General features: G+C 35.7%; 1 protein-coding gene across 4 annotated transcripts in view; it reads right to left on the bottom strand.

Annotated features, from left to right (window-relative positions):
- Nucleotides 1–2967: 2967 nt before the first annotated feature.
- The window catches only part of LOC110037499 (protein STRUBBELIG-RECEPTOR FAMILY 3), a 37265-nt gene continuing 14318 nt past the window's right edge, over nucleotides 2968–25914 (bottom strand). For all 4 annotated transcript variants that reach the window (XM_020742156.1, XM_020742159.1, XM_020742157.1 and 1 more), the window contains 9 exons: nucleotides 19354–19419; nucleotides 18768–19147; nucleotides 18609–18668; nucleotides 18196–18524; nucleotides 17540–17808; nucleotides 17290–17425; nucleotides 16638–16777; nucleotides 16399–16555; nucleotides 2968–3482 (listed from right to left, as the gene is read on the bottom strand). In XM_020742156.1, the coding sequence (XP_020597815.1) occupies nucleotides 3360–3482; nucleotides 16399–16555; nucleotides 16638–16777; nucleotides 17290–17425; nucleotides 17540–17808; nucleotides 18196–18524; nucleotides 18609–18668; nucleotides 18768–19147; nucleotides 19354–19419 (1660 nt within the window). In that variant the 3' untranslated portion in view covers nucleotides 2968–3359. The remainder of the gene's footprint in view (nucleotides 3483–16398; nucleotides 16556–16637; nucleotides 16778–17289; nucleotides 17426–17539; nucleotides 17809–18195; nucleotides 18525–18608; nucleotides 18669–18767; nucleotides 19148–19353; nucleotides 19420–25914) is intronic.

Raw genomic sequence — 25914 nt, 5'->3', positions numbered from 1 at the left:
GTTCCCTCCCTTCAGGCACCACTTAGGTCAATTCCACAATTCGACTTATCTTCGGTTGTGGAATTCTTGAGTTTATAATCACACAAACTTTTAAAAAGGGCTCCACCTTGGAGGTTTCTCCTTGATGTGTTCCTTCATCCTAATGTGCTTCTCATGTAGTTGAAGGCATTCCTCCACTCTCACAACACCTTATAGAATGTTGGATCCCAAATTTTCTTGTGGATCACACCAAAAAAATAGAGCATTAGTCGAATGAAAGAAATTAGAGTAGCAGAAAGAGACATGGGAAATGAGTAATGCCCAATTTTTGGGAAATTGTGCAATAGACCTTTCTAATAAAAGTAACATTATTATTTATAAGTCATAGGAAGGGTATAAAAAATTTCATAATTGTCCCCTTTTAATGGGAATGTTATAGTCATTTATGAATCATTATACCTTTACATAATTGTAACTAACGTAGAAAATTTTTTGCCCCTGTAACCGCTGTTAGAGCCTTTCCATATTTGTAACCGCACTTGGCATCCTTTCGTGTTTGTAACGTCTAATCTGATCATTTTGTTTTCATATGGTTGGCCATGTGTTGATTGATTGAACGAATGAATTACAATCACCTTTTGCTAAGAAATGTGTTGTGAAGGATCATTGTCTTCGGTCAAGGATATTCCATCAGACAGAGCGTATGTTATCATGATTTGACAGGCAACCTCCCTTCGGTCGATGAGCTGCATAAAATAAATTTCCTTTAGCAGTTGTTGATCTTTCTAATGTTAGGTGTTGGTTGCATAGGTGTCAATGCAGGCATATGGTGTTCCTTGGGTCTGGCAATCTTTCATTTGGTCAACTATAAAGGCCAACTGATATAATGATGAGAGTTTGTACATCAATTTCTTTCATGTGATCCATTGGATCTTCTCGAGATATATGTATAGGCATCAACTAGGGAAAAATCATGGGCACCCCCCTAATAACTATGCCTAATTCCCCAGGCAATGCCACTGTAGTCACATGTTTCTGCCTTTGCTCTTCCTCCAGCACAAAAGGATTCTAGGCTGAAATCAGCTACTCTGCTAACTTATCCTCTGGATGGGTTATTCCCATCATCCAACATTTCTTCATTAAGAAGCCACCCTATTTCACTTGAGACCTCTCTGTAGGGTGATCTAAAAGTAAATCTAATGACCCTATTTCATCTCTTAGCTCTCAGAGCTTTGTTTTGACCATAGAAGTTTCTCGGGTTGTTAACTCTTAGAAAAAGCCTTCACCCTCTGTTTCATGACATGGAAAGACCATTTTTTTTTGTAATCTTTGTCAAACATGACTAACTTAGTGGGATGGCCACTCTCAATGATCGCTAACAACAGTGAAGAGAAGACAACACAGCCAAAGAAAACTAGCATAAGATTCTATTCTTTCTTCAACCCTTCCCCATTTAAATGGTTCTTCGTATGAAATTTTACGAGTATTCAATTATTGTACATTCAATAATCATGAATACTAATAATTTTTTTAAAAATTAAGATTCTATTGTTTGTGGTGTAGTTATCAATATCAAGTAGTAAGAAAATATAGGACTTAAATATGTACATCAAATATATGTCAACATAAATGTTGAAGAAATCAAACAACCAGCAGAGAAGATGACATGACGGTCCAGGAACCACCAAGGGCAATTTAAGGGCCTGCTTTTAACTGCCTTACTCCGACTGGTCGAGAGAAAAATAACCCCATGGCGAACGCAATTCAACATCCTCTCAAATGGCCACTGGTACTAACCTTGTCAGAATTCCTCAACCAGGCCAAGCGAATGATAATAATAGCCTGAATCTTTGGATGGCGGTTGACACCTCCCAATCAACACTTCAGCCATAGGCTTCTAGGCCATGATCCGACTGGACACCATTTTAGACTCCAAACGCATAACCACTCAAACGCAATTTCAGGCTCCCGACCATATATCAATGAAACCCCCCTACCGTATCTACTTTACTAGAGATACTAAATATAATCTTACAACATTCATTCCTACAAATAGAGGCTCATTTCATGAATAATGGTTACGTGATTTTATTGTTCATTACTATAATCTCTCTGCTCATTTCCTCTCTTTGCGCTCTAATCCTTTGGTGACTCGAAAATACTGGAGTTCAACAAAGTGCATACTAATGAATACATTATTTCATGTTCAATTAAAAAAAATAAATAAATATAATAAAAAAAGTTTAATGCCTACAACAAATCCAGGGAAAAAGAATTTAATTTTTTTAAAAATATTACGTTCATAATTTAAACTTTTTTTTTAAAATATATTTGTTAAAAAAAAAAACCTTTAGCTATTTAACATTGTTTTTATTCTCGGATTTTTATATATTTTTGAAAAATTAATTTATGATTGTTTACAAAGACTAATTTTTAGATTTCAACCAAACAAAACTTGATACCATACAAATTTCTTCTTCAATTAGCATAAATACAATAAATTTAAACATTTTAATAAGCATTAAAAATAAATATAATTTAACAGGAATTCATTTTTTTTTTTATTATTTTAGAATGAAATATTATAATATCACATTCTAGACATTTACACCAAATTATTTTAATGGCATACATGCCTTGCATATATATTGATTAAATCCTTATATAAACAAAATCTAGAATTTAATTTTTTACATTTATAACACCCAAATCTTTCATATCACAAAAAAAAAATACTGCAATTTTAACTTTTAAAAGTGAAATAAACTTTTTCTTGCGTGAGGTGATATGCATGTAGGAAAAATAATATGTAAGATACATAAATACATATAAATTGTGGTATGTACTTATACTTCTTCCTAAAGATGTAAGAACTTTTAAGAAGAAAAAAATGTTATAAGGATATATAACAAAAAAATAATAATAATCGTCACCATCAGTGCCGTCACATTATCTCTAGCAACTCAGAAATAATGATGCAAAGAATGCTACATGCAAGCAGAGGATAATCATCTATAGATAATGAAACAAACAAAAAATACTTCATCTTAAAAATAAAATAAACAAACTAGAGAATATCTCTCAACTTTATACATCACATTTATCTCCATACATCAAAATAATGGATTAATAGAAATCAATTATTTCTAATGCAGACTAACAAAATAATTGCCAGCAGCAGCTCTTAGCTTTCTAGTTGAAGAATCCATGGCATGCATGCTAACTTCCATTATTATGTAGCTTCCAAAGCAAAATTCCAATTCCAATTCCAATTCCATCAGCAGGAGATGACTCCAAAGAAACTCCATGAATGAAAGACCAGATGAGCTTGTATCAGTCTTTCACCCTCATCAACCAATGAGTTCTACTCCATTTCGCCTTTATTTGGAAACTCTACTCGAAGAATCTCCTCGCAAATCCTTATTTGATCGTGTTATATCATCTACCATTCGGGCCAGGTCATGGACGACTTCAGACATCTGTGGCCTGAACTCCGGGCCTTGCTGAAGAACAAGAAATCAGAAGTTAGCCACTGGCGGTATTTAAAGAAAAGAAAATGATTTGGCATGCGCTGTTTATTGTGAAATAAAGGCATGGCTATTCTCCTGAAGATTGTATTGGACGAAAGTTAACGATTCATTGAGCTTTTGTGGTTCACAAGTAGCTTCAAGTTACAAGTTAATAAGTTAAAAAGTATTAACACTAATGGGAGATTTTTATGTTTCAACTTTGCATGAGGCAAGACAGTACAAGTGATTAGATTTTCTTTTTTATTTATTGTATATTTCATTTTTTTAGATAAAAATTATCTCACAAATAAATTTTTAAAACCATTGATGTTGGTCGCAAGACCAGTAAAAAGAGTTGAGGTAATTTTTGAAAAAGTTATTTTGGGCTTCTATTTTGAAAATTTTCTCGCTTCACCACTGATTGTGAGTCTTAGAGTTTGTTTGGGGCAGCTGTAGCTCATTAAAAAGCTACTGCGCAGCAGTTGTGCCAAAAAGTTGCTGTGGGAAAGTTATGTCTATCTGTTTAGTGCATTTTTGCAGTAGTAGTGTTGCAGTTGTTTATGAATAAATGACATTTATGACCATGTTGTATGATGTTGTTTATAAAAGAATTAGTCATGCTTGCCAATTTCATACATGGCAGCAGATATCTAGTTTGAATATTATAAAATAAAAACTGACAACTCACCAATAATGAGTAACACAACAATCAAAATTTAAAATAAAACTATTAAAATTGCAACTGGTATCATCATAATATTGTTTTTAAAGTGAAGTTGATGAATATCATGATCTAATCCCTCCAACAAAAATCTCCACGCCTGATGACTATCAACAGTGGAATCATCAAATCGATCCACACAACTGAAAAATTCACAGTTCTCTGATTTATTCCTTGTATACTTGTAAAATTGTCTCACATAACTATGTTGTTGTATAAAGGCCTTAGTTTGAGTAGAACTAAAGTTGAATACATGGAATGTAATTTAGTAGTTGTAGCTCTAGTGACAGAGTTGTAACTATAGATGATCAAATTATTAAAATGTGTCAACATTTTCGATTTCTCGAGTTTATTGCTTATTGTGATGATGACATAGATGAGAATTTTATTAGTAGAATTCATGTTGGTTGAAGCGGAGGAATACTTCGGGCCTATTGTGTGATGGAAAAGTATCGCTTAGACTGAAAAGAAAATTTATAAGATGGTGGTGACACCTACAATGCCCTATGGCACAGAATGTTGGCCTTTAAAAGAGAAGCATTAGATTAAGTTAAGTGCTTCCGAGATGAGTGGTTTTACACTTTACACTTAGAGACAATGCGAAATGAATATCTTCGTGATAGGGTTGGTGTAGCTCCAGCGGCGGACAAAATTAGAGAGTCGTCTAAAATGGTTTAGTCACATTAAAAGTCGATCATCTGATGATCCGAATAAGAGAGTAGATGTTTTAGATTCGACTAATGTTAAGAAAGGCAGATGTAGAACTAAAAAGATTTGGGCATATTATATAAAAAATGAACTTTATTTTTTAGAATTAAATGAACATAACACACTCAATAGGACGCAATGGAGAAAAAAGATTTAAGTAACCGACCCAACTTAATGAGAAAAAGGCTTGTTGTAGTTGTTGTAATAGTTATGCTCTTGTCACGAAATAAGCAGAGAACACTAAAGTTCACAATAAAAGTACAATGCATTGGAGACTGCGGAAATACTCAAGCACATCTTTTCTGAAGGTTTAAAACTACAAAGCTTAGACCCTTAGATACAACAATAGTAAAAAATAATAATAATAATACTCAATTAATGTTTTAGAAATTTGTAAGGTCTCAGAGCAAAAAATATAAACGGAGTAATCTATCACTACAAAAGACAAGAGATCTTAATAAAAAAGGGGTTCTTAGTTGTTTTTAAACCACGTAATACCGAGCTCATATGCATCACAATTATCACCACAAATGTCATCTAGAAGAGCCCCAAAAGGCATATGTCTGAAAAAAGAAAGGTACTTGGTTGCCTTGATAGCAATTTCATACGTGTGAAGAATCCATAACAACATATAAGTCATCTAGAAGAACCTATAAGGTCGAATATCTCATCAAAGACCTCCAGACCAAAAATAAAACAAAAAATAAATAAATACATTAAATATTGTACCCACAGTTGCCTCAGAGACCATCGATGTAGAAAAAAATACATGCAAAAGAACTGAAAATAAAAGTTGCAGCAAATAGATTCAACATGTACGTCGTTGCGTAGACCGTTAATACAATAAACATTAAGCATTATAACAACACATTTCACATAAATATAATAAAAAACAAATATCATTTCACCCGCTAACTATGACATCTGTAATTCGCTCTCACAACTTCATCATCTCTCCTGCACCCTTCCCATCATGAGTACAAGTTTCTAAGAAATCACTTTTAGCCCGTGATATTGATTGCCTTAGGCGATATTCATATGCTTCAGCAAAAACATGTGAATGATCTTCATTTGACCTATTGAAGTCAATGTCACTGCATAAAGTATGTCGTCGAATGTAATTATGGAGAGTCACTGTAGCGACCACAATCTGAACTTGTTTGCTAAATGAATGTGGGCATATCTCACAGAATAACCCATTTTTTGCAAACTTCAAATATTCTTCTGATAACACCACGTAAGGATGAGTGCCTCTTGTTAAACATCTCTTTTCTATCCCAAGCAAAGTTGCTAGCTTTTTCAACATTAGAAACATGATATTTGATATCAGAAAAAGGCTTGAGAAACCCTCTTTATAATGGTTTGATAAAAAGACCAGACGTTTCATAAATTCTCACCTCTAGTCTCTCGGCCCACCAGACATCCGAAGCATCAATTATTCATTTTATCGAATCCCAACCCAAACCCGTGGATCCTTCAACGATTTTCAAATTTTCAGTCATTTTTTAATTGATCCCACTTATTTTTCAATTGCATCATATCATATTCCCATCTTGTGTTTTTCTTGAACTATTTATAATATTTTGTCACACCTCCTTATTAAGATAGGTTGTTGACCTATTTCTCAATTCCACCTCTTTAAGGTAGAGACTTATTTTGACATCTTTATCACACGTGACAGACAAACCGATTTCTTTTGTCTTAACCATAACGATACTAGCATGAAAAGAACCGAGCAACATAAATATTTGCCCAAAAAAAAACTTAAAGTCATTTAAAATTACTAAAATCACCATAAAACCACCACCATTACTAAAATCACCACCAACACCACCATGTCATAAAAAAATCATCACCAACACCATGACCACTATCAACAAGCCACAAACACCACCAGCATCATGTCACCAAAAAAACCACCACAAACCACGGTCAAGTCACAAAAAAACCACCACCAACGCACGAACACCACCACCATGCCACCAAAAAACCACCACCAACAACTCACCACAGCAACCACCACCACCACCATGCCACCAAAAAGCCACAACAATCATCACCACCAAACAAGCCACCAACACCACCACCATGTCACCAAAAAAGCACCACCAATAGCACAACCATAATAAAATAATAACCATATTCAAATATCAAATTCTCACTACAATTCTTTTTAAAATTCTCTTGCATTTTTTTTTCAAATTCTCACTACAAAGAAAGGATTCACCATAAAACCACAATTACATATTCAAAACATACACAACACCCGAATAAATTACCATTAAAAAATCCAGTTTTAGCTCAAGACATAATTCATCATAAAATCCTAATCCAAGTCTCCCCGGGTCGGGTTTCCCTCAAATATCAAAATATTTGCTAAAATCCCAACCAATATTCACATCGAATAAGAATCACACAACAGGATGTTAGGTACATAAATATAAAGAAAAATAAAAGTGTAAATTATAAATGAGTAAAACAAAGATCACAAACCGCACAAAAAATGAAAGAGAATACAAAAATCCAAAATCTCATTTTCGTGCTACTCGAATATCAATTTTCACGATAGAGCAAAGCTACAATTTCCACAGAGAAAGACACATTTCAAACCAACCTCAAATTTCAAAGACAAAAATAGGAGAGGGGAGATCACTTCCTACTGCACAAATAGGAGAGAAGCGGCAGCTTAAGGTCAAAGACTTAAGAGAGGTAGCGCGCGCGAGAGAGACCGAGAAGGGAGAGAGGCAGAGATACGAAGGAGTTTGGACGAGATGCGAAGGAGCTAGGTTAGAGACTCGAAGGGCAAGAAGGGGAAAAATAGTGAAGCAAACGCAGACTGCGAGGGCATACCAACTGCCTGCCTTTATGGGCGCAACATAAAAAACATTGTCGTGCCGCACTTTCCAAACGTCAGTTGCGCCAGTTTCAAAACACACCATAGTTAAACAACCACTCCAAAACAGGGCCTTAATGATTTATAAATAGCTAGGGTCTGCTTGGTTTGTAGCAGATCAACAGGAGTACAGTGCTTTTGTGTAACATTTTTACCTTTTTACCTTTTCCTCAACAAATCAGACAGATAAATGTTAAAACAAAACACTTTGTTAATAAAATTAAATTTCTGGTATTCAAGAAGAAAATTTTATAATTATGCACAGTCATCCGTAATACGGGCGACTACATGTCAACATTGTGCATTTGACGAGTTGATTCATTTTCTTATTCTCCTTTTGTGTTTGCTGCATGCTAACTTTTTCTTTCTTTCTCACTATTTTCTAGCCATCCTCATTTAATTTCCTTTAAAGTGGCTCAACAAGTTTTTTTTACAATATCTTTATTTCATGTTCTCTCTTTTCACGATGCTTAAGAGTTTTTTTTTTTGATAGATTTACATACATAACACTGTTATTGCTAGATCTCAAGCCTTAGATGCAAAAAAAAAAGAGAGAGATCGCATTAGATGGCTGACAACCAACATCAAAATTTTGTCGAAAAAATTATGAAATGAATCATCTAAATCATTGTGTCAATGCTAAGGAACCCCCAGAAAGCGATGCAATATATGACATTAATAAGTGACAAATATACAATTGACACTACACCGACATTCAGGTACATCAACATTCAAGTGTAGTGTTAAATAAGCAAGAGTTCCTACATTATGAATAAATGCAGACAAAAAAATTAATCCATTCAAATAGTATTAGGATATGAATTTGAAATATGGATACTCTCACAGATAAATTAATTAAATTAATAAATATTATGATTCATAGAATGATAAATATTTTATTCATTCAAGTAACTAAATGGGTTGAAAAAAAGTTTGAGATTGATAGTTAAGATTTTAAACTTTTGTATTCAGGTATGAGTTAAATTAGGAATGCTGTAAGCGTAATTATAAATCTGAGTTTTAAAGATAATATTTTAAAAATTAATAAAGTTGAAGTTAGAATTACAACTCTGAAAATTATTATTATTACTAGAAAGTTTTAGAAATATTCTTGGAGACTGATTTTAATGTAACTAAGGTGAAAGTAGTAATATTGAATTTTGTTTCAACTTTAGAATTTGTTCTTATTAATACTTTCTTTAAGAAATAAAAAAGCATATTATCACTTTTGAAAATAGATCTAATAAAATATAAATTATTTATTTTTTATGAGAAAATATATTGTCGAGATTGTAAATATTATAAGATCATTTAAAGTAAAAATTAAAGCAAACAACATTGATTATTAGAAATATTCATGGTAGCTATGATTTTGATGTGACTAAAGAAGAATGTAGAGTCATTAAATTTTGTGTTAACATGTAATTTTTCTATTATTAATACTTTATTTAAGAAAATAGAAAAACATATTATCACTTATAATAACAGAAATAATAAGATATAAATTATTTATTTTTTGTGAGCGTTTTATCATTGGGAATGTAAATATTATAAGATCATTCCAAATAAAAATTAAAGCAACCAAGATCGATTATTAGTTTTGGATTTTACGATGAAGGATTGGAATATGTAAAATATAACGGATAATATCATAGAATTAAACGGGAACACTAAAAAGGACAATTATTTTTATGAGTAAACTTTAAGATTTTGGATGTTCATTATGAAGCTAATACTATGTTAGATAAAATAATGAATACTATTAAGCAAATTATAAAAGATGTCCTTGGAGAATCAAAAGAAAAATATTTGTATGAATAAATAGTAGTTAATAGTGGAATAATAATGTGTAACAAAGATAAAAAATGAGAAATTTGGTTATAAAGCTTAGTTAAAATGTAAAAACTTGAAGAATTGAGGAAAATATAAGGTGACTCGTTTTGTGATGCTAAGAATTTTATTTTTTAATGTTTTTATAATATATTAGATACCAATAGATACTAAAGAGGGTAATATATATATATATATATAAACAAGCCAAACATATGAGCTATGGTGGCAGCAGATTTTGCTCTGCTAGGGTTTCAGGCTCAATGGCTGCTTCTTGCTCCATGGTGACTTTGGTGGCCTGTTTGGCCTTTGGTTTTGCTTTTACTGCCCTTGCTGGTGTTTCCTTGCCTCCTGTTCTCTCAGCTTTGGTGGTTTGGGAGTTTGGGGCTTTCCCTGTTCTTGGTTTGATCTCTGCTAGCTTCTCTTCTGTTTTTTTGCTGGTTTCCCTTTTGCTTGGCTCTTGGTCTACGGGCTCTCCATGGTGGCTGATTTAGTTACAGTTGATCCTAACTTTGTTGGGAGGATTACTTTTGCTAAGGTGGTTGGTTCAGTTAAAGGAGGTTCGACTCTGGGTTCAGTTAAAGGAGGTTACCATAATTGTCTTGATGGTAGAGGTGAGTGTAACCTCATCAAGAGAGCCAGTAAAAAACTTGGCGAACATACTCACATATTTTTTGAATCTGAAGTGGCTGGCCTCACAAAAAAGTGTAAATTTACCCTTATTGAAAAATTTCAAATGGGCCAACCAAAAATGGAGGCTATCAGGAAGATTTTTGAAAACTTCAAGTTAGTTGGTAATTGGAAAGTTGGCTTGTTTGATCGCCGACACGTTATGATCCAGTTAGCTAAAGAAGAAGATTATGCTAAAATTTTTTCCAAGAAATACATTCCCATTGAAGGCATACAAATGAAGCTTCTTAAATGGACACCTGATTTTGATCATAGCCAGAAGCCCCCTATTATCCCAATTTGGTCTGGACTGAAGTTTCATTATTATAATCATCATGTTCTCTTCTCTATTGGTGTTATTTTGGGTAGACCCATGAAGCTAGATATCTCTACCTTCAATCTCTCAAGGCCATCTGTTGCTAGAATATTGGTAGAAAGAGATATTACTCTCCCAAATGTTGATGAGAATTGGTTGGACACTGCCCACAATGGGTATTGACAACCAATTATTATGGAACATAAACCTCCCTATTTTACTCATTGTAAAATGGTTGGGCACTTTAATGATAAGTGCTATAGGCTTCATCCCAAGTTGAGATCCAAAGGGCCTACTCAAGGGGCCACTGGTCAACCAACAGATGTACATCTAGGCACTGATGCCCCTTCTCAGATTATTCCTAATATCTGCCCATCAAGTGCATTGGAGGTGAATACCCCTGTGGAAGTTAATGCCTTGGACTGTCCAGATGATAATATTGAGGTTTTCCTTGCTAATACCACTCCAGCAGAACCATTTCAAAGCCCTCTATTGGCTTCGAATCCAGCTGCTGATTCTTCTCTGAACACAGTACTTCTTTCTACTCCTTCTGTGGATGTGGCTCCTGGTACAGAACCTAATGAGGTCTTCCAGTTGAATGAAGCCCTTGAGATCAGGCTTGATGAAAATCACACCACACAGATTGAACTTCCCCCATTACTCAGTCATCCTGAAACACATGAATGCTGTCCAGGTAACACCATGATGGGCTCTCTTGATGATGCTACTATCCAGCAGATGAGTGAAGCTCTTGAGGAGTGGCAAGTCCAGATAGCCAGGAATAAGAAGAAAGGGCTGCTGGAGCTGATAAATTTGCAAGATGATAGCCATGTTATTGCTGGTGGGAGTACTTATAATGTGACGATGGAGTCGCTCATTAATGGGCAAATCCATCATTAATGATTAATATTTTGTGCTGGAATGTTAGGGGACTGGCGCATCCTACGTCCCTTAACAGACTCCATCTCAATAGGATGTACAAGTTTTCGCTTATTGCAAATTTGGAGCCTTTGGTGTCCAAACACCCCCCCAAAATCTTTAACAAATTCCCAAGCTTTTAACACTTCTCTAATGTTAACAACAAAATTTGGTTATTATGCAGGCATGAGGTGCAGTGGGATATCCTTATTGATCACCAATAGTTTGTTCATCTCTCTATTAATCTTGCTGGGGCTTCCAGCTTTGCCACTTTCATTTATGCAGGATGCTCCCCATTTGCTAGGAGAGAACTTTGGGGTGAACTTCTCATGATCAGCCAATCAATGTATTCTAAATGGTTAGTGGGAGGTGACTTAAACTGCCTGGCTTCTCCCAATGAGAAGTTGGGGGGGAGCCCCCCTGACATCAACACTATATCTCTTTTCAATGACAATATTCAATTGGTTGGACTGCATGATTTGGGTTTTACTGGGCCCAAGTTTACGTGGAGAAGAGGGGAGCTTTGGGAAAGACTGGACAGAATGCTTGGTTAAATGACTATCTTCATACTTCTGTCCTTCTCCTACCTATGGCAGGGTCTGATCACAGGCCCCTTATCATTTCTATCTCAGGTTCCCCAAGTAATTTCGATGCTCCTTTCAGATATCTTAACATGTGGGCCTCCCATCCAGTCTTCCTTAATCAGGTGTCTCAAATCTGGAAAGACTACAAACATGATAATCCTTGGATTAGACTATGAGTTCTGCAGAAAAAACTCAGTAGACATCTCAAAAACTGGAATTGGAAAGTTTTTGGCAATATCCATGCTAGAGTTGAAGAAGCTGAAAAAATGGTCTCCCAGCTGGAAGCACAGGTAGGAACCAATCAAGCCTCTGAAGCTGATCTCTTTTCAGCCAATGAATTGCTTCTGAATGCCATTGCACAACATATCTGTTATCACAGAAAGCTGCAATGACTAAGTTTTGTGAGGGGGACAAAAGTACCAAGTTCTTTCATGCCTGCATTATCCACAGGAGGCAATGTAACACTATACAAAAGATTCAGGATTCTTCTGGTACTTGGCAGCATACTAATGAGAGTATTGCTTCCAATGCTGTTATGCACTTTAAAAAGCTACTGTCTCAACCCCCAATTCACAAAAATGGCATCAATGTTAATCTCTTCTGTCATGATAGGGATTTTACTAATCAACTTGACCTCACTGCTATTCCACAAGAAGAGGAGATATGGTCTGCCTTAAACTCCATAGACAGCAACAAAGTGGCTGGTCCAGATTGTTATTCAGCTGACTTTTATAAAAAAGCCTGGAAAATTATTAAACTTGACATTATTGAAGCTGTACAATGTTTCTTCAGTGAGGGTAGATCCTCCTAACTACTTCAAGGCATCTATCATTACTCTCATTCCCAAAGCTAAGGCCAGACAGAAATGGGACCAATTAAGACCATTTTGCCTCACAAATGTGATTAGCAAAATCATTAGCAAGGTCCTTGCATTCAGGCTCCAACCCCACCTACCCTTTTTAATCAGTGAGAACCAGCCTGCTTTCATTCAAGGGAGAACATTGTGGACAATGTTCTTTTGGCTCAGGAATTATTGTTAGATTTGGAAAGAAGCGGTAGAAAAGGTAATATTATCTACAAGCTTGACATTAAGAAAGCATATGACACAATCCATTAGGGATTCATTGAGGAGGTGCTTCTGGCTAAGGGATTCTTCTCCCAGTTCACTAATCTGATCAGCAGATGGCCATCCAACAATTTTCATTCTATCCTCTCAATGGGCAAACCCATGAGTTTTTCAGCTCCACTAGAGGAATCAAATAAAGTGATCCACTCTCCGTTTGGATTTATGCCAACAGGTCTACCGTGGAAGCTATATATTTATTGAGAGATTTGATGGAAAAGTATAAAATAAAGAAAGATCAATATATGGCTTTTGTTGATTTAGAAAGAATATACAATAAAGTATCAAGAGAAATATTTTATAGAGTTCTAGAATAAGAAAGATGTTGATATTGTTTTTATTCAAATCATTAAAGATATGTATACTAGAGTTGTTACTTGTGTTCGAACACAAGGATTGACCAAGTATTTTCTTATTACAGTTGGATTGCATCAGGGATCAACTTTAAACCCATATCTTTTTGCTTTAGTTATGGATGTTCTTAAAGGATACTTGCAGAAGGATATACTTGACATATGTTTTTCGCTGATGATATCCTTCTTTTGGATAAAACTAGTGAGATTTAGGAAAAAAAACCTAAATTATGGAGATCAACTTACATTGTAACGGTTCTCGTTTGAGTAGATCTAAAACTGAAAATATGGAATGAAATTTTAGTAATAGCAGATCTAGTGACAGGGTTATAACAATGGGTGATCAACTCATCAAAAGGAGTGAACATTTTAAATACCTAAGGTCTATTGTTCAATGTGATAGTGATATAGATGGGAATGTTATCAGTAAAATTCAAGTTGGATGGTTAAAGTGGAGGAATGCATCGGCCTATTGTGTGATATAAAATTATCACCGAGTTTTCCAAGAAATATTTTATAAGATAATGGTGAGAGCTACAATGCTTTATTGAGCAGAATGTTGGCCTATAAAAAAGTAGCATAAAATGAAGTGTTGTTGAGATGAGAATGCTCAGATAGATGAGTGGTTGTACACTTAGAGACAATGCAAAATGAATATATTTGTGAAAGGGTTGGTGTAGCTCCAGCGACGGACATGATTAGAGAGAGCTGTCATAGATGGTTTGGTCATATTAAATATCGACCATCTACTGAACCTAATAGGAGAGAGTTGTTTTAGATTTGATTTATGATAAGAAAGTTAGAGGTAGACCTAAAAGGACATGGGCATATTGTATAAAAATGATCTAAATTTATTAGAATTAAATATAATTATGTCGCTCAATAGAACACAATGGAGAAAAAAGATTTTTTAGGCACCCCACTCAGTGAGATAAAAACTTGTTGTTGTGGGCAGATTTACATACGTGTCACTTTTACATATCCAACATCTAGACTTTATTTTTTACATATAGACCTCCTAACTATTGCATTAGAAAGTGTATTTTAGTTCGAAAAGTTAAAATAATGATATTTCTCATATGATATAAAAGATTGTGTGGTGAATGTAAAAAAAGTAAAGTTGAGTGTTAAACACATAAGCACATAGGAATTGGGTAGTATGCATCTAAAGGTACGTTTGAGGTAGCTTGTGCTTATCCAGACAAGCAACTTATCCTGAAATGTGGCCCACGGGTGGTCCGCCAGATTCGACCCGCGGCCTGTGTTTAGTGTAAAAACCCAACCACATTTTAAGATAAGCTGTCGAAATGTATTTTCCAAACAGTGAGGAAGCTGCCCTAAACAAGCCCTAAATGTCCCTTATCTTTTTAATTGAGTTCAAGTGGTGAGCTTTTAATTTCACTAATAAATACCCCTCTTTAATTAAAATTGCTTATTTCATATAAGATGTTTTTAATCAATAATTTATATTAAATTAATTAATTGTAATCAAAATATATATTTACTTCATTTTTAAATACAATTAAATAAAATTTAAAAATTATATAAAATTATTTTAATAAATTGAATTGAATTAAATAATAACTTTTAAATTTGAATAAATTTATTTAATTTAAATGTCCAAATAATTTTAAAAATGATAATAAAAAATTTCTTACAATTTTCACTAATTATTCCACCTAAGTAGGGGTGTAAACGAACAGAGCTTGTGTTCGCGTTCGGTTCGTTTGAAATTTAGTTTGTTTGAAATAAGCTCGTGTTCGAAATTGTTCGTGAAGTCACTGTTCATATTCATTTCTTAACGAACGAGCTGAACACAAGCTGTTCGCGAACGACGAGCCAATTTGACATCCTTAATATTAAGATATATAAATATTTATATATTATAATATATAAAATTTAAAATTTTAAAATATCGTAAATTTTATATACATAAATATTTTAAATTATTTTATATTTCGAATAATAACAATTCGAACTCGAACGAACGCATCACTGTTCGTATTTGGTTTGTTTAACTAATCGAACGAAAAAAATTTGTTCACGTTCGTCTCGTTTACTTACTGAACGAATCGAACACAAACACATTGACGAACCGAATACGAACTGTTCGCGAATGACGAGCTTTTTTGACAGCCCTAAACCTAAGTGAACCAAAAAAAATTGCTCTAGAAATCTACAAATCCTGATCAAACTAATTAAATAAATAAAAGGAACATTTATATACATACCACCGAATTCTATGTATTTACATATCTAACACCTAAACTTTGACTTTTACATTTATACCATCTAAAATTTTCTCATCTCTTTAAAAATACCACTATTTTAACTTCAAAAAAGTGAAATAGCTCTTTTCATGCATCTAATGTGGCATATATGTAAAAATTGAAGGTCAGGTGTTCAATATGTAAATAAATAAGACTTTAGTGGTATGCAAGTAAATCTTTCCAAGAAAATAAAAAAAAAACAACTAGGTTTGTTCCAGGCTCCAACCGACTCGAAAAGATGGACAAAGAAAACACGAAAAGGAGACTTTTATATTAATCTTCTGTCAGCCCTTGGGGTGGAAATAAACGAAATATATATTTATTATTGATCGCAGTCACCGATTTAACAACCAACTGCGCCCCACGCCAGTTTGCCGTTTAACCGAGGACTGTGCCTATCAATAAAACTTTTTTTATAAATACCAAAAACTTATAATTTATATTAATCAAATATCTTGCTTTAAAATTTTTCCAAATCAAAATGATGGAAATATTGAATTCTTCAATGATAAATGCAAGTCTGACCTGAATACAGCGGCTGATAATATCTGCAAAACGAGAGAGCGATTTCTCAGAATACTTCCCACAAATAGAAGGATCCACCATTCTTGACAAGGCATCGATGTCATGTAACTGAGAGTTAGCCCACCTAACTAAATGCTGTTCCGCTCTAGGCAGGGAGCTAAAGTCATCAAATGAGAAAAATGGTCACAAAATAATTTCTTAAAAGATCACTGAGGTTGCAGAGATGAAAAGTTAAGTACCTATCATAGGGTTCACGGCCTGCAAGGAGTTCCAACATGACAACTCCAAAGCTGTAAACATCACTCCGTTCACTATATGCTCCAGATTCGTGAACTTCTGGGGCTTCGTAGTTCAATAATGCACGCATTCGACCTGATAACTGGTAAGAACCAGCATTATTGGTACATCTTATTATGTCTATCCAAATCAGGCTGAACAATGCACTTAATAACCAAAGAGTCTCAAACACGTACTTAACCAACCAAAGTATGCATATTGTGATATCTCAATGGAAATCAAGTTTTCATCATTCTGCAACTTAATGATCCGACGGATGAATGTAATTTATGGAATAATTCTTAAGAAAAATTCTATATATTATTGAATTGTCTCAAATTTTGATTAAATTTCCTTTCAATATTTCATAGTACACAATATTTTTCAAATTCTTTAAGAGCATCAAAAATAAAATATGCCTCCAACAGCTAAATAGGATGAGAGTCACCAGCGAAGTGCCCCCCAGATCTTTAAATAAATGAAAATCCCAAAGAGACATCAACTTCTTTCTTACACATGAAAAAATTTTATGCTAAAACTCTGCTGAGCCACAAACTCGAAAAAACATCCTTTAAACCAGTAAAGCATTTCTAAATAAAATTTGCAACATCTTACCTGTGTTACAGAATCAGAAGATAACAGAGATGCTAGGCCACAATCTGCCACTCGCACTGCAAGTTCATCATTCACAAGAACATTGCTAGGTTCAAAATCCAGATGAAACATGGGTGGCTGAAACTCGTGAAGATATCTACATGATAAATGGAGATTTTTTTTTCAGTCTACAACACTAAACTGCCACTTAATAAGATCCAACAAAAGAGAAGTTAACACAAACTTCTTCAGAAACCCTAGTTTCACTTACTCAAGAGCTCTTGCTGCCCCAAGGGCTATTTTGAGACGAGCATTCCATGATAGCTTTCCTTTTAGTTCATCATGGCCATGCAGTATATCATGCAAGGTTCTTTTACTGAAGTAGTTATAGACTAGCAGTCGTAGTCCATGTTCAGAACAGTAACCCACAAGCTCAAGAATGTTTGGATGTCGAAGCTCAGAGATGCTCAGGACTAGTTCAAGAAAATCATCCACTGGTATTTTGGAGTTCGCATTGTCCAGCTTCATAACAGCCAGTGGCTAGAACACAGAAATTGAAGGTCAATCCGAATGAAGAGCTTACGATAGAGTAAAGAACAAGTTTCTAGTTGATAAGAAAAAATGAATACATTGCCCGCAGTAAACTAGCAATTTTTAGAAGGTGAAATGAGATTGATTTTACTGTTGGACATATATGAAAGTAGAAAGACATCAAAACGTTTATGTTAGCCCACAAAGTTGATTTTTTTAAGCAGCAGAACAGATCAACTCTTAAGTTCTATGCTAATTAGTTGAATAAAAGTTTATAACTTCGCCTTCTCTCTTCTTGATAGGAGTATTAAAAGCATGCAATAGCATTAAGAGTAGTACAACAGATGGAGTTCAGATTCATTTGAAGAGCAAGCTATGGAGAATTGACTGTTATACCTTCCCATCTGGAAGCTCTCCCAAGTACACCTTTCCCAATCTACTATCTTTTATCACATTTTCTTCTCTAAAGCTGTTAGTGTATTGCTGTAGTGTTGCAACAGAATAAGATGTAACTGGGGATGGGGTATCAGCAGCGACAGAAGGTTTGGTGGCTGTACTTTCTTCAGGTGGAAAAATAGGATTTACAATGACTTGTTCAACAGGAGGGGATGAGGGCAGGGGAGGGGGAGGGGGAGGGGGAGGCAGTAGCGGTGTCATTTGAAATATTCCTGAATCGACTTTATCAATTTCTAACTTCTTCTGCTTCTCTGAATCTTCCTTTTGAACTGCCAAAACAAGATAGAATGCTACATCCTAGCCAAAAAAAAAAAATAAACATAAAAGGATTATAAGTACAAACAAAAATTTACCTGCACTAGTCATGCTAATTTTAGGTACTTGTTTTGGTTCCACATATGCCTGTCGTGGAGCTGTTAAAATTACATCTTGAGTTATTAAGGTAGCAACTGATTAGAGCGAAGAAAAAAAAATTTTTTTTCCCTAAAAACTAGAAGATTAGTGAAGAGTACGTTTCTTTATGCGCTCATTTTGCCCTGTGGATTGCTCATTGCTTTTAGGTTCCTCAGTCCTCAGAGGTGCCCTCCGCTGTTGCCTTACAGGAAGTTCGTCACGTTCTGAACTTCTTTCTTGCAGCTTAGATAAGCAAAATACGACAGCTAGCACAATCATAATAAATGAAACCACCCCTGCAAGTACATATCCAACAATTTTGATGGCTGAGGTGCTTTTATGTTGTGCAGGTTCACCACTTCTTGGTGCAGAAGAACCCTCAGAGGAATTCCTTGCCACACTCTGCGGGGAAGGAGCCCCAGAAAAAGGCGATGGTGCTGGTGGAATCACCGGCGTTGATGATGGAGCAACAGTGGTATTGAATGGATTACCATCCTTTCTGCATAAAGTTCAGTTGCAAGCATTAAAATCGAGCTTGCATGCATAAAAATAGGGTTACAAGAAAATGATGAAGAGTATATAGGTCAACTAATTATACCACACAAATTTTCTTAAAAAGTAACTTGACTACTGAACATGAGAGTAGAAACTCTGATGCTGTAACGCTGGATTAACAAGCAAATATAACGGATAGGAAAGACTTACTTGAAAATTGGAATACTGAGCATTTTTTCTGGAATGGGTCCAGAGAACAGATTATTTTCAACATTTCTGCCAAAAGCCAAGTAGCATAGCGTGAGGAATAAGTAGGTAAAAACTGAGTAATTCTCAGAATCTATGTTATATTCAGTGAATTAAATGTAGCAATGGATTTAAGAATTCTAGAACCTGATCTACCAGTTATAATAAAAGATAAAATAAAAAAACGTGAAATTTTAATGTATAAACTTAGAGCCCCAAATAATAAGCATTTATATCCGCATATAGATCACTCCAGACTAGCCGATTATCTGAATATGACTATTGGAAGTGAAAACTAAGAGTAAATGAATGGTTTAAGGAACAATCCATGAGGGAGGTGAATAGTGTTCTGAAAAGTTTTTTTGAGAAATTCTTAACAAAAGCACTCACCAACAATCCGAGGAGCAATGTATTTTTATAAAAGAGCACAATAAAAATGGAGGAAACAAAATGTTGAAACAAATAAGCAAAACAATTTTTAAGCAAAACAAAATGGAGGAAACACAATCTTCCTCTCTCTCTCTCTCTCTCACACACACACACACACACACACACACACACACACACACACACACACACACACACACACACACACACACCCACACACATAACATATAATAGGAAGAGAAAAAAGTAATCAATGGTTTCCCAGTTGTCCCAATCAATCCCTCCATAAGATCACAGATTTCCACACTCCCCCTCAAGCTAAGCCTTAGATGTTGTAGAGATCAAACTTGGTATTGACCTCTGAGAAGATGCGTAAAGGAAGAGTTTTGGTGAAGACATAGACAACTTGTCGGTATGTCAGGATGTAGCTTATTTACATAATTCCACCATTAACCTTTTTAGAGATGAAGCTATCACCTTCAATATGCTTGATTCTATCATGATGTGTAGGATTATTGGCAATATTGATAGTTATTTAACTGTCACAAAACATCTGTATAGACCTATTGGAGATATTGTAACATCTCATTTCTATTATCAAAAGAGAGGAATCAAAGAGTAAGAGAGTGAGAGAGAAAACAAAGAGTTGAGCAGGGAAGACAGGAAACGAGGGGAGGTTAGGAAGCCGAAGAGGTGAATTTCGCCTATAAAATGTCGCGGCCAACTTGGAGAGTCAAATGGCAATACTCGATCTCGTGCCATCGAGCCACACGAGAAGAAGAGGTAGTCGAAGGAGGTGGTGGCTCGCATATGTGTGGTTAGACTCACTGTGCTAGGTTGAGATGAGCTAGCGACGCCATGCTCACCGACAGAAAGGAGTAGGCGGCGTCTGTGTCAAGCAGTGAAGAAAGGCAACAGTAGGTGCCGAGCGGAAATCAAAAGAGTTGAGAGGAAAACGTTGTATGAAAATGGTTTTGCATAAACTAGCATTACCTCTCCGCATGACCTTCCTCCCCTCCACGTGGAACTATACCGTTAGGGATTTCTAGTCCACTTTTATCTCCCTAAGTGTCTGTAGCCACATCATCACCAAAATCATATATGTGCTGCCCATATCCATAGGAAGTCCTCCATCACCTGTAGGCTAATTTAGTGTTAAAACAAACATCTTGCAAATTACCCGACTTATCTCCACTTTCCCTATCCCTATTATGACGTCGAAGCTCCCTGAAATCACCAACTTCAAACCAACCTGATCCACGACCAGATTTGAGATAAAGTTGTGTGGCCCCACTATCCACCAACAGCAAAATCGGTTGTTTCCCAATCCGCCTCCTCACTTTCATGGTGAGATTTGAAGTGAAACCTACCACCAAATTTTGGGAAACCTTTGCTACATCAAAATGCAGATGGTCCTCCACCGCCTCTTCCTCTCATTCGTCACCCTCTGTCTCCTCCTCTTGAACTAAAAGGATTTGTAGGGTGCACTCCTTGCAATAGTGCCCTGAAGCATATTTTCTTCACAACATGCATTTGTGAGGCGCTTGAAATTGCACTCGAGAAGGGTTCCCATGTTTTTATCCTTCAACATCTCTTTTTAAAATGACACCATCTGGGTCCTTGGTGTTGTATCTGTCAAGGCGTTTTAGTATAATACTCATGTGTTGCCGCCTTTGATGTTCCTTTTTCACCTATTTCTCGTCCTTCTTCATTTGTGTGAGCTCAATCCTTTCCCTCAATTGACATGGTCTCCATGGTCGGATGGCTGCTCATATGTCGAGCTTTAGGCCTTTCAAGAAGTTTTCTTCCAGTCCTACAACAGAAATATCCCTCAACCTCCCTGACAAGAGCTCGAATTTCTGTCTTCCGTAATCGTCTCCTTTTGAGTCGGAGCATAGAATTGTCATGTAGGTCTACTTCCCGAATGGCTTGAACTCCAACAAGCAATCCTTAAACTACTCCTATGAGTACATCGGATACCTTGCCTCCATCCACTGAAACCACGCTAAAGCCTTTCTCCAAACATAATCTCATCGTCATGTGCTTCTCCTTCTCAATAAGCTCATTGACTGCAAAGTATCACCCCACTCGATTCACCCACCCATGAGCCACTTCTCTTTCGAAAATTTGCATGTTCAATTTTCTGCCCCTTGCATCTCCACCCCAACTTCCTCTTCCTCCAAAATTTCCACTCATGTGTCTAGGATGAAACTCCCTCCTCCGTTCATAGTTGTACGCAACTCTTGATTCCCTCTTTCCTCCTGCGTACTCTTCCATGCCGCTTGCAAGATCCCTCTAATTTTCAGCCCAGCTCGGAAGTTTCCACTTCCCCTCCTCTTGGAGTCCTAATGGGAGGCTCTTGGTGGAAGATGATGTCCTCCTTGTTTTCTTCTCATTTAGTCTCCCTCCCTTTTGACCTCGCAAAAGAATCCCTGGTCAACCCTTGGTTAGGGTTTGCAACTGGAACGATCGGCATGGCCTTAGACTGCATCTCCATAAGCTTCCTCATCATGTCTCTCATTTCTCCTATGCTCCCGAATCCGTTCTCCATTCGAATCTCTATGGAAGAAAATATGTCCTACATGACGGAGAACCTCTCTTCCATTCACAATTTGACTTGCCCAACTTCTTTTTCTATCACATACACTATCTGTGTTACCATCCCTCCAAAATTTTGCGCTGATATCAAATTGATATGCTTCAGAACCAAAATTAGTGAGCAATGAACGACGAAACGTCAATGGATAGGTGGAAAAACTCAAACTAGGGCGTCCTTACGAAAATCAAAGCAAAACAAGCAAGATAAAATAATGATCTACTGTTCAAGAGATAAGTATCACTCCATCTGATTCACCCACCCATGAGCCACTTCCCTTTCGGAAATTGGCATCTTCAATTTTCTGACCCTTGCATCTCCACCACAACTTCCTCTTCCTCCAAAATTTCCCCTCATGTGTCTAGGATGAAACTCCCTCCTCCGATCATAACCGTACCAAACTCTTGATTCCCTCCTTTCTCCTTCGTACTCTTTCATGCCCCTTGCAATATCCCTCTAATTTTCAGCCCAGCTCGGAAGTCTCCACTTCCCCTCCTCTCGAAGTCCTAATGGGGTGGTAGATGATGTCCTCCTCATTTTTTTCTCATTCAATCTCCTTCCCTTTTGACCTCGCAAAAGAATCCCTGGTCAACCCTTGGCCACGGTTTGCAACTGGAACAGTAAGCATGGCCTTCGACTGCATCTCCATGAGCTTCCTCATCATCTCTCGCATTTTTTCCCATGCTCTCGAATCTGTTCTCCATTCGGCTCTCTATGAAAGAAAATGTCCTACATGGTGGAGAACCTCCCTTCCATTCACAATTCGAATTGCCCAACTTCTTTTTCTATCGTACACACTATCTGTGTTGCCATCCCTCCAAGATTTTGCTCTAATATCAATTTGTTATGCTTCAGAACCAAAATTAGTGAGCAATGAACGACGAAACGTCAATAGATAGGTGGAAAAACTCAAATGAGGGTGTCATTACAAAAATCAAAGGTAAACAAGCAAGATAAAACAATGATCTACTGTTCAATAGGTAGATTGCCTCTCACACAAATCTAGATGTCGCTAAGAACACCACAAGAAGAAAAGAACGCAACAACCAACAAAAAAAATGCATAAAAAAAAACAAACCCTAGGTTATTCCCTTTAATAGAATCCTCCAGCACCCCCCTCCTTAATTCTCCTTCCTTCTATACAAGATTAGCAGCCGGAAGGCTTAGCAGCCGGAAGGCCCCACCCGGACATTGGGATCACCCGGGCCAGATTTGGGTGGGGCAAGCTGGTCTGGCATCTTTCTGGTTGGTCCAGACTTGGAGGGTTCACGCAGCACCGAATTCCAACCATGTGTATCTGAGGTGACAAAATTCCTCCTGTGCTTATCAAACATTCTATTTAAAGTCTTGGTGTTGTACGTTTTTGTGGTTACTAGTTTAATGATAGTTAAGAGAGCTTTCTCGGTTTGAGAAGAAGGGTACCAAATATGCTCCTGTGAAAAGAGGCTTGTATAAGGCTTATTTGTTAGCACTGTGAATAAGGAATCTGGCAAAATAAAAACAAAAAAGGTGCTTAAAGAGAAAAAACACAAATGCCTGAATTTCATTAATGATCGTGTAGCAAAAAACAGATGTAAAACTAGATTTTGTACACAAATTTTCAATCAGCCACCATCTTTACAAATCCCCTGCCAACGAATAGAATGTGTCATATTAGAAGTCACGTACGTTTAATAGACTCAAATGCATAAATTTCTAGATTAATTTATTTGATGATTGTCAAGGAGTACCATTAGTTTAATTTCATTGATCTAACTTTATAGGAACAATATTGATTGCATATATTATCTACCTAAATCAGGTCAAAAAGCCTTATCATAAACATATGATTCCCTTAATGATTTTCTGACTCATGCTGCTTTTGGCCACTATCAATTCCCCAACCATTCCAGGTTCTTTCCCTCACCTCCTAAGCAGTTAATTTGACTTCCCTCATAATCTTGCTAGCAAATCTTCACTAGATCTCACTAGATTTAAGGTTTTTCTTTCATTTTGAAGGAAATCAACATGGGAAAATTTTCATCCAGTTTTGAAGCTGTTTGGGACGAAATTTCTCATCATCAACCGATCATCCTTCAACTAGGTATTGATTTATCAGGAAAGCTCGTTTCATTTTTCTAGTTTTTTCCATGCATTATGAGACCTTGCCAAGTGCATTCTTTTGCAAGGACAATCCTCATTTCAAAAGTTGTAAATACATAGATTCTAACAATTTGAGGCTTAAACTAATAAGAGTTAATCCATTATATTTCCTTTTAATATAGCCAAACCTAAACCTCTTCATGATGTTGGCTTTTTGTATTCATGGCCATAAATGAGGCACCAACTAAAGGTTTTCAATAATATCCAAGAAATTTTAATAGCGAGCTTACTTATTTGCATTATTGCATTATGAAAATTGGCCCAATTTTTTTCTCCCGTCACTTCGAAAAAAATATGGATTCAAAGTCTTCACCACCACAGAGGGGTTAGGAAACTTGCCTCATTATGCATTTGATGATCCTAGGCTTTGACTATCTGCATAAATCCTCATTATGACTAGAGCAAAGACAAACTTTTCCAAAAATTGTCAACTATAGTGGCCTTATTGCCTCGATTAAGGATCTTACTCTTATAACAAATGCAATTCAAGATATGATTAAGGTGAATTTCATTTAAAAGATAGAAATAAGATGAACAACACCCTCTAATATATTTTGCAACCCACTAGCAATTTGATGTTTCAACCTCCTTCATAAACTACAAAACCTTATTTGTATAAGGGATTCATTTAGAAAAATATTATTATGGCAACATCGTAGCCTACTTACATAAGTACACAATTTTCTTCAATGACTGATTTGACCATATAAGAGAAGTTCACAAAGGTAGTCAACAAAATTGAGTTTAACTAAGAGAAGTAAAGGAAAGAAGATGAAAAATAATAATTAAAGAGTAATACAAGAAATTCAAGAAGAAGAGTGGCTAATAATGAGGACATATTTAAAATCTCAACGGTCTGTTTAAGAGAGCCATGCTAATAAAAGGAGAGTTCAAGAGAGTAAGACAAGAGATGGATCACTAACTGTATATCAAAAAAAGATCTTAGGATTGTATTCCCAATTCAATCATGCCACAATATAACATTTGAGGTCTTCATCTATGATGAGGACTTACAATTACAAGAAAAATAAGCAACACCGCATAATCAATAGTAAATAAGTAATAATAAAAATAAAAAGAAAAAAATAGCCAAAATAAAATAAATTTCTATTTTTCTAAAATTTTAAATGCTAAATAGAAATGAAATATTTAATTAATCATGTTTTTAGCATCAAACGTAAGTTTAGATCGGTAGATCGTCATAAAGTTCATTGTGGTGTTAAGAACATCTCCATGAGAAGTTAAGATGAATGTTTTTTATCTAGAAGGTACGAGAAGATGCATTGTAGCTCGGCATGTGCCACCAATGAGTAATCTGAAAATGAAAGACCTAAATATTGTCCAACAAAGGACTTAGTATAACCTTGTTTGATAGAAGCTAGTTAACAACTAGAACTAAT

Source organism: Phalaenopsis equestris, unplaced genomic scaffold (genome assembly GCF_001263595.1).
Source record: "Phalaenopsis equestris unplaced genomic scaffold, ASM126359v1 Scaffold220379, whole genome shotgun sequence".
Classification (NCBI taxonomy): Eukaryota; Viridiplantae; Streptophyta; class Magnoliopsida; order Asparagales; family Orchidaceae; genus Phalaenopsis; species Phalaenopsis equestris.
The sequence above is the reverse complement of the archived record's forward strand: the minus strand, read 5'-3'. Positions and strand labels throughout refer to the sequence as shown.